Source organism: Nicotiana tabacum, chromosome 7, assembly GCF_000715075.1.
Source record: "Nicotiana tabacum cultivar K326 chromosome 7, ASM71507v2, whole genome shotgun sequence".
Classification (NCBI taxonomy): domain Eukaryota; kingdom Viridiplantae; phylum Streptophyta; class Magnoliopsida; order Solanales; family Solanaceae; genus Nicotiana; species Nicotiana tabacum.
The window spans coordinates 49,870,180-49,879,964 of record NC_134086.1 but is presented as its reverse complement, the minus strand read 5'-3'; the positions used below and the strand labels follow the sequence as shown (position 1 = coordinate 49,879,964).

Sequence of the window (9,785 nt, the reverse complement as noted above, 5' to 3'; positions counted from 1 at the left end):
TTCATCCTCGTAAAATGGGAGCCACCTACTATAAACCACTATAAACTCAATATTGATGGCTCGTGTGCCGGTAACTCAGGGATAGGAGGATTAGGAGGAGTGTTCAGGTATAGTAGTGGTCAATGGATTATGGGATTCAATATGAGAATCCAGCATGCTACTAACATATACATGGAAACATTGGCCCTTGTTCATGGGGTCAAAATAGCACTATAAAAGAATCTCCTTCCAAGAGTAATTGACACTGACTGCTTAGAATTAACCAACCTCTTTTCTCTAACAATTGTCTCTATCAAAATTTGATTGATGATTGAAGGTGCCTAGCGGAAGGTGAATGATCCACCTCTAAAGCATGTTTTTAGAGAGGCTAATGGAGTAGCGGATCTATTAGCTAAAGATGGATGTAATCTGGATGTTTTTGGTATTTTGCTTACTTATGTTTCCCCTCCCGCTATTGTATCCCATGTACTAGAAAGAGACAGATTAGGAACTATGTTATCTAGACTGATCTCTCGTTGTAATAGTACTTAGTATGTTTGTGATTGAATAAAATCCTTTATTACCAAAAAAAAAAACTTATTAGAGTGATGTACAATATTCCTTTTCGCATAGTAGTTTCTGAGTTGAGAATGCCAAAAACTAGGCAACCATTATGATTCGAAGTCGTAACACTACAGTTTTGACCTATTGGCTAGTGGACTATCCCGTTCAGGGACAACCAGAGTATATTGATGCAAATTTACACATGTACATGCGTCTAACATGTCGAAAACCAAACATTTCCCAATCCAGAAAGAACATGGACAGACTTGAGCTTTGCAAATTTCAATCAGCTACTGCAAAAAAAAAAACATCTTTGTGGATGCTGCTAGTAGCAGTTTAAGATCGCCTCCACCGTCTGGCCCGCGGCTTCACTGGCAATGAGCTTGCACCATTACCAGGAAATTCCCAGTTAGCAATGATACCGTCCCACCCAGAGCTAACGAGCATGGGGTAGTAAGGGTGCCAATTGCAATCTCTCACTGGTTCCTGATGGTAATCAAGTTTAGCAACCTGAGCTCCACTCACCTACAAATGGAATGAAATAAATGCATGATGATATTGCAGATGTTATCAAGTCTATTTTTTCCAAACAAAAGTTAATGCACCCAAAATGCAGCATGCGGAAGCTGGCGCAGACACCACCATTATCCCATAAAACAAAACAAAAAAGATATGCGAGGTGTGCAGCTTGACCCTCATATAATATAAAGCATATATACATTGGAAGTAACTATATGAAAGGCATAGTAGACCATACAATTCGTGGGAAGAGCGATATTTGCCTTCATGCTCAAAACTACTTAATCAAATTGGAAAATGCCTGAACCCTGACTAGCTAACTTTTTTCCTATCATTGATCATCAAATTGGAGACAACATTTCTGACGCTAATAATTTCATGCTTAATCATCAAGTTAGAGAAAACGGAGTTCAAGACCATAGTTCCGCACAAGATTATCAAGCCATCAGTTATTGCCATAGAAATATCCAACCACTCAAAGCCGCAGAAACTCCTAGCTACATGCAGATTGCATATATCCAAGTCCTCGAAAGAAGTGAGCAGATTTAGACAAAAGATTCACTAGCTAATGAACCTAATATATCAGCTTATGATGTATGAAGCAGGAAAGTAAGATGTTGAAAAGAAAAAAGACAGATTAAATGAGGGTATAAAGTTCCAAGCATACCACATCATAAATATAAACAGATGAATCGGCTGATCCAGTGTAGATGAACTTTTGCCCAGTGCTGCAAGATTAAAACTTTTGCAGATTAGACACACTTCTGCAGATGTCATCAAATAGCAGAATCAAAGCATCAAAAAGCAACACCCTATAAAACACAAGATTCCCAGGTTAATAGATTCATAAATCATGATAAAACTATACATATTTAAAGCTGAAGTAATTCCTCATATTAACTAATAATGATACCAAGCAAAATTGTACGTTGGTCTTAGGTGAAGATGTCTCACGAACCATGAAGTTAAGAAAATCATGACAAGCGACAAAAGTGGTGCCAATTACAAGGACTAACTAGAGATCAATTGAACACCTCAAAAACTTAAGCATTCAAAAATCTGGAATCATTGAGCCGCTGCAGAGAAAAAATTCTGATATGCAGAGGCACTAAAACTCCGAAGCTGACAACTACACTTATAGAAGCAAGTCCATTGGCCAAAATTGATAATCAGAACAGAGAAACTTGACCAAAACAAAGAATACCATGAACTACCAACCTATGTGCAGGAGAGAAATAACAGCGTATAAGAGTGCGCAAGACTTTGTGGCCTTTATAAGTAGCCAATGACAGGTCACGTGGGTTTCTCTTGTTTCTAACATGTTCCGGGTAATCCATCCATCTGTAATCCCAGTCATAACTTCTAGGCCTTGGGGAGCTACATAAAAGAAAGTAGAATTATTAGCATTGCCAATGAGATCTTCTTTGCCAATAAACCTACGATCTGAAAAAAGCTGTCAAATAATTCTATGTGATGGAGGAGAAAGAAAATCAGCAGAGAAAAGTGTTTCCTCAAGAGTCAAATGCACTGATTAGTCACGTACTGGAGCATTATTGGATATAAAAGAACCACTTCAAGCACTAATTATGCCCATGAGGAGAAGAAGAGGAAGATGTGGCGAGGAAAAAGAAGGAAAAGGGGGATGGACAAAACAAAATAAAGAAAAGAAAAAAAGGAGACAAGGAACCAGTGAAACATACTAATTAATGTTAGAAGGCATTTTCCTTATATCCCAGAGTTTGATAGCCTGATCTTTCCCATTTGAGATAAGATACCGGCCATCTCCACGCGTGTCAATATATGTAATGCCTTCTAGATGTCCAATGAGAACTCCAGCTGCTTGCCCTCTAGTTCCAAAGCAACGCCTGTCCCAAACCTGAATATGATCAAGAGTCCTTCCTCAATCAAACAGATACATACTTGCAAATTCTAAGCAACGAAACAACACTAGTATTTTGGCTGTCCATGAGAATCCCAATGAACCCTCCAATGCTTGATAAAAACAAGCATTTTTTAACTACAAACTATCAGAATCATTAAGGGGTTTAACGCTTATATTAACGGGATTACACCACCATCAGTAAACAGAAATAGAAGCCAAAAGGTTCCATATGACCCATATATCTGAACATTAAAACAGAACAGCATCATGAAATATACTTTCATAAGACACAATTTTGCCAGTCTGGGGTTGGTTATGTAATAGAACGGACGGTCCAGAAAATGGTGACCAGTAATGAACTAAGTCCATCAAATTTGGATAAAACTTACCTTACACAAGCTATCATCGCTTCCAGAATATATGAGGTGTCCAGTTTCATCAGCAAAACATACAGCATTAACATCAGACTGCAATGAAAATGCCAAGCAAATTACAATATTGTTCCACATCTGTCAGTCCGCTTAGGGGAAAATCAAAGAGCCAGAAAGAGTAAATACATATTGTATTCAGCCTAAGACACCCACTCTGTGACAAGTTCAGTGGATATTTTGGTCAAACTTGTGAATTCAAGTTTTTGAGGAGATTGGCAACTTGAAGAAATTCAGAAACATGGTACGACAAGGTAAAAAATTGTTCCACCAAAATAAGTTCTATTCTGATATTCTAGGAACCTCCTTGCTAAAGAAACAATTAACTGTGCATATACTGAGCACAGAAATCAACTCAAATCCACGAGTCAGAAATTCCATCATCATGCTCAAATACTAATGTCCTCTTTCAGGAAAGTGATTGGGTGAAACAGCCCCCGATCAGCAAGAACACAGAAAGAAGTGACTATTAATAAGGGGAAATACAACAGGAAAACAATACTCATAGAAAGAATATATATCAGGTTGAATCTAAGAACCAGTTCTCACTTCAGTGCAATTAGCTTTTGTAGGTTCAACTCCCTCACCAAAAGAAAGGGAAAAGGAAATGCTTAACTAGATATAATGCACACATTTGGGAAGGAAAGCTAGAGGCAAGAAAGTATTGAATTTGAATCACCTGATAATGGAAACATTTATTCACGATACCTAATTCAGGGCCATACCCAATTTTTGATTTCACGAGAAAATAAACTTAGCAAATACACCACACAGAGATCATACTAAGATGGTTGATTAGCCATATCTGCTACTACCAAAAGAACATATTACGATACCTTATGAGCTGGAATTTGAAGACTTGGCCTTCTTGCTTCAAGATCATAAACATATATTGAATTGTCGCTGCTGCCAGCAACAAGTTCTCGCCCATCAGTAGAAAATTTCACAGAGAACATTCCAAATGAATAATCGTCATAATCATCGGTAGGGGAAGAAAATTCTAAGCCTTCATGAATTTCCTGCAGAAAAAGAGGAAATACAAGATTAATTAGATACACCAAAGCTCATGAACTATTTGCTCAAAAATTTAGCTGTCTTGATAATGACTTTGAGCCAAGTCAAGATGGATGGCCATATTATCAAGGACCAGATGCCTTCCTTAAATTGAGCTTTCAGACAAATGCAGCCAAATCTCATCTACCCAATTACTAAATCTTTTTGTAAAACAGCTACACAAAACCCATCTATAGGAGATCTAAAGAGGACGTCTGGGGTCAGACTTTTATATAACAACTTCCCATCTATAGAAGATCTACGGTTTCCGGGCTTAGCCACCCAGTAGAGCTTCAAAACTATTTTGTTTTTGATCTTATATTTGGAAATCTAGCTAAAAATATTTAAAGGCACTAGTCAAAAATTTACTAGAAACTGATCTGAAGTGTTGCTGAACTGCAATGTATTAGATACTGTCATCATGTGGTTGATGATAACCTTCAGCATAAAGCCTCTTTTAGAAATAGAGACAAGAATGGGAAGTGCCAAATGAGATATGGATATCTATGATTCCACAACAAAAGGCAAAAGCCGTTTGTTGTTTATCCTCCACCCCATCATTGATTTGCATTAGTGCATGCAAAAGAATGAGAAGGGATGATGTAAGAGGGTTCAAAAGTATGCATAACTGAAGTATGAATACAATTTCAGTATTCTTGGTGTATATTTACTTTTTTGGTCTCACAAAATGCAAAAGAAAGTTTAAATTTATACTATCATACTTAAGAACAACTCTATTACACTGCATGATGTCTTTTGATATGGCTATCCATAACCCAAATGGATGCTTGAGGTCATTGACGATTGAAGTACACTATGACAATCATGATACACAACATTTCATACCCAATGAATCCCTTAAATAAGACCTCCGACTGCATGCCAAATGTCAATTACAATGGCACTACTATAAAACGAGGCACAACATAACACCTCCTGCCGAACCAACTAATATAACAAAGTGCACAGGATACATTAAATTGGCACCATCACCTTGATTAGCCTAAAAAGAAAGGGGAAACAAATGATGTCTGCATCGCTCGTATGGAACAATCAGAAATTATACACTAACACTTCAGATTCTTCATTTGGAAACCACAATACTGGCATACTAATTTCCTCTGTATTTGAAATCTACAATGATTTATTATTAAAAAATCACGCATGAGTACCCAAAACTGACTTTTATGATGTTAGAAGGTGATAGAATAGTGAAGCAAAGATGCAGGATATGTTGTCACATTATAGTTTTCTATCTTTTACATGTTTCGACATAACAAGTAAAACATACCGTAACATTTGCAACAGACTGTTTCATACCAGATCCAACATCAACAATATGGACAATGGGTGAAATACTGGAATAAACCTGTAATCAACAAATAAAAACCAACTCAGAAGGAGTGACAACAGAAAACCATGGTGGATTAGATGTTGTGTTAATCAAATTCAAATAGTTATAGCTGCATCACATATTAAGAGCTTGCGATAATGTCAGACCGGAAATATTTTCCATGATATAACAAGAAAAACAAAGCTATTCTCAAAGTCACAGAATCTGTTGAAACAAAAAGAAATAAAGGAGCCAGATTTTATGATATCATAAGAACAAACCAAACCCCAGTTATGATTACACGGACAAGGACTAATTATGCACAAAATTGTGTTAGTCTTTACGAACTTACAAGAAAACGCTGGTCTGGTGAAAGCGACGTATCGGTGATTGTCCATCGTAAACTTCTTGCTCCAATATCCTTTTGGATTTTCCAGCCTCGATCTACATTATATATCCTAATATGACTTTCCTGTCTCCAGGAAGAACGACAATAAGATCATAACTGACAGTGGACATAAAACATAGGTAGATCTCTCTATACTTTCTAGACATAGAAAATTCAGCTAGATAGACCAAAACCTGAAATCCCGCGACAAAAAGAGAACCATCCGCTGAAAACTGTGAAACATAAGCACAGCTCCTCATTTGATCAACTACAGAAGGACCATTTGTTGGAAGATACCGGCTCAAAAGATGACAACAGTCTGCTGATGAAAATCTTCCTCTACCACTATAATTCCCTTCCCTGGCAGCCAACATATTAACAGGTGAAAATGGTGCTTTTCTCTTGCCAGGAAGCAGCTGTCGCATTCGCCCGTGTGGGTCTGACCTAATCTTTGTGAGTTGTGCAATTTCATGATCAAGACAACTTGTTCCCTCATCAACTCTTTGATCAATATTTAGTATCCCATCTCCCCTTGCACTTTCACAAGCATCCAATAACCTCCTAGACCTGCTCATGGTCTATCTTTTGTCACTTTCCTCCAAAGTGCATAGAGTACCTAACCATGCTACACCAAACTACTGCAACAACAACAATAACAACACAACTAAGCCTCAGTCTCAAACAAGTCGGGGTCAGAGGATCAGATATATGAATCCGTTACTACATATAAACTCATCTCAGCCCAATATTATGCTGCACAAAACTGAAGAATAAAATTTTAATTAAGAGGTATGGAACCGATTTCAAAAAAATTAAGTCTAATTCTATTCCAGAAAACATCACTGAAATATCAATATTCAAATTACATGTCCTACTAGAGTAACTTCATAAAAAGAGAAAAAGGGGTTGGAGTTGACACAAATAGATAACAGATGAAGACACCCACCAAAGCACTAGCTATCAAAATAAACTGAGCAAGCTGAACAAAACCATTAATTAACTCCAAACACCAAAAAGATTGGAACTTTTTAAACAGAACATAGAGAAACAATTGACAGTTATACTCACCAACTGAATTCAAATGTGAAAAGAAACGAGAGAGATCAAAACTTTGATAGTACCTTAGAATTGAGAAGAATGTGGACAATCCAAGAAAATTACTTAAGAAAGTAATCTGGGAGGAGTTGACTGAATATAAATTTGGATTTTATTAGACAGTTTTGAAGAAATGTTTGAGAAAAAGATAAAGGGAGGGGAGAATCTTTGACGGTTGTGTGTAGGATATACGTGGAGGTACAAGGTCTATTCCTGGAAGTTAGTAAACCATCAACTCCTATTTGAGACTTTTTGCTATTGCTGTTTTTTTTTTCTTTGGGTAACTGGAATGTCTTATCTTTTGGTTTTAGCTTGTTTGGATGGTTCGTATTGTTATTTTAAATATAATATTTATTTTGAGTAATATAATATCGTATTGTTAAATTTGTTGTTACGTAATAACCAAAATTGTCATTTTATGGAACGACCGATTTGTTGTAGTCGTGTCGTTATCTTATTTTTTTCTCTTATTTTGTCCTTCCTTATTATTATATAATCTTATTTTATCTTTGCCCTACCTTTTTATATAATAATTCTACCTCGTACCTTATTTTTTCTTTAATATTGTAAATTTAATATTTATATTATTAGTGCATGATATTATGAAACGACGGTAAACAATACAATTTATCGAAACATTGTATACATCAAAATGAGTACAATATTATAAAATTGTCAAGACCCAAAAAAAATAATCGTCGTGATGGCGCCTATCATGGAACTAGTCAGCTTCTATTTAACAACTCATCACAATAAGAATAACTTGAAAATAACAACGGAAGCAGTTAACATTTAAAAAACCTTTTAGAAACAGAAAAAATCCCAAAAGTACGATACCATCTAATCAAAAATCGGGGTGTCACTGAGTATATGCGCGTCTAAATCAGAATACAGTTCACTATAGTGTCTAGAGAAATAATTGAAAAATACAACTAATGATAAAGAGGGAGAGTCAAGGGCTGCAAACGCCGTGCAGCTACCTTGATAGTCTCCGAACACTGAAGCCTCGATCAACAACCGTCGTCGTGACCAGAATCGCCTGGATCTGCACATGAGGTGTAGTAAGTAACGTGAGTACACCAACTCAGTGAGTAACGAGTCCAAACTTTGGACTGAAAGGTAGTGACGAACTCAATCGGTACAGATAAAATAGAAACGATTATGCAAAAACATAGGCATGCTTTCAAATTTAATAGGCAACTCAAAAACAGTATAAGTAAAGCAGGTCTGAACAATACAAAGAATATAACTTTGTTATCTCCACTTGTCAATGCACATGATGTATGTGATGCACCATGCTGTCAGCCTCATGTGCTAACACTCTCAAATGCTCAACCACTCGGTACTGTATATGGCCCATACGGTCCAGGGAAGATCCATCCCGGAACATATACATCACTGACTATAAGTCACCCAGTACTGAGAAAGGCCAATCTAGCCCTGTGGAGAAGATCCATATCCAGGTATCAAGTGCTTCGGACAAGATCCATGTCCAGGAAAGATCCATCCCTCAATAATATCAACCTCGCTCACTAGGGGTGTGTACAGACTCCGAGGGTTCCTACAGCCCAAGCGCTATCACAAATCAATATATCCACTACGGCGTGTAACCCGATCCCATATTTGTTACTCAAAATCAAGCTCTCGGCCTTACTCAATCATCAACCTCTCCAGTCTCACTCACGGGCTCACAATGTCATGAAAACTAGCCCAAAATAATGATATGATGTATCAAAAAAATAACTACTGAAACTAAGATGTGATATGAAATGCATGTACAAGACTAAGTAAGGATTATCGATGAAATCAGTGAGATGACAGCAAGAAACGACCATTATAGGTCCTAATAGTACCGACATAAAGCCTACAAATGATATCTAGCATGATTAATAGCTCAATTACTTTATCACATGATGAAAATATGGATATCAACAAGATAGAGTCGCTATATAGTGCCATGGAATCAACCAGGTCACAATTCTCACGGTGCACGCCTGTCACTTGGCATATGCGTCACCTCAATACCAATCAGATAACACATAATTTGGGGTTTCGAACTCTCAGAACCAAGTTTAGAAGTGTTACTTACCTCAAACAGAGCAAAATCCTACTCCTCAATGCCTTTGCCTCTCAAATCGGTCTCCAAACATCCCGAATCTAGCCACAAATAGTACAACACAATCAATAAAGTCTAAAGGATCAATTTCACAAGAAAACTACTAAGCTATAGCCAAAATCCGAAATCGGCTCAAACCCGGCCTCCGGGCCTATGTCTTGAAATACAACAAAAGTTACAAAACCCGAAAGCTCATTCCCTCACGAGTCTATCCATACCAAATTTATCAAAAATTCGACATCAAATGGTCATCCAAATCCCCAAAATTCATTGTCCAAATCCCTAGCCTCAAACCCCCAAATTTCACCTCAACACCACACAATCTAGGTGGGAAAATCAATGGGAAAACAAGATTTATGATAAAAAATGAGTACAATAAGCTTACCTAAAAAATCCCCTGAAAAATCCTCTCCAAAATCGCCTAAGTC

The 9,785-nt window shown here is 37.1% G+C and overlaps 1 protein-coding gene across 4 annotated transcripts; it reads right to left on the bottom strand.

Moving 5' to 3' along the window:
- Positions 1-535: 535 nt before the first annotated feature.
- On the bottom strand, positions 536-7,456 carry LOC107828773 (LEC14B homolog). 4 transcript variants are annotated; one of them, XM_075257203.1, is made up of 10 exons: positions 7,268-7,456; positions 6,341-6,784; positions 6,111-6,230; positions 5,717-5,794; positions 4,209-4,391; positions 3,334-3,411; positions 2,763-2,938; positions 2,281-2,439; positions 1,730-1,790; positions 536-1,068 (listed from the first exon to the last, which is right to left on the bottom strand). In XM_075257203.1, the coding sequence occupies exons 2-10, from the start codon at positions 6,719-6,721 to the stop codon at positions 880-882; spliced, it is 1,425 nt and encodes a 474-aa protein (XP_075113304.1). In that variant the 5' UTR covers positions 6,722-6,784; positions 7,268-7,456; the 3' UTR covers positions 536-879. The 4 variants fall into 4 exon arrangements, with proteins under 4 accessions (XP_075113304.1, XP_075113305.1, XP_075113306.1 ...); XM_075257204.1 differs by having other exon boundaries at positions 6,341-6,781; XM_075257205.1 differs by having other exon boundaries at positions 6,341-6,909; positions 7,268-7,396.
- Between the last annotated feature and the right edge of the window lie 2,329 nt (positions 7,457-9,785).

Excerpts from the sequence above, each read along its gene's own strand:
- LOC107828773 (XM_075257203.1), bottom strand. The coding sequence starts at position 6,721 with ATGAGCAGGTCTAGGAGGTTATTGGATGCTTGTGAAAGTGCAAGGGGA. Across the intron at positions 3,412-4,208 it reads TTCAAATTCCAGCTCATAAG|TCTGATGTTAATGCTGTATG; the intron begins GTATCGTAATAT and ends TTTTCATTGCAG. Across the intron at positions 1,069-1,729 it reads CTGTTTATATTTATGATGTG|GTGAGTGGAGCTCAGGTTGC; the intron begins GTATGCTTGGAA and ends TTCCATTTGTAG.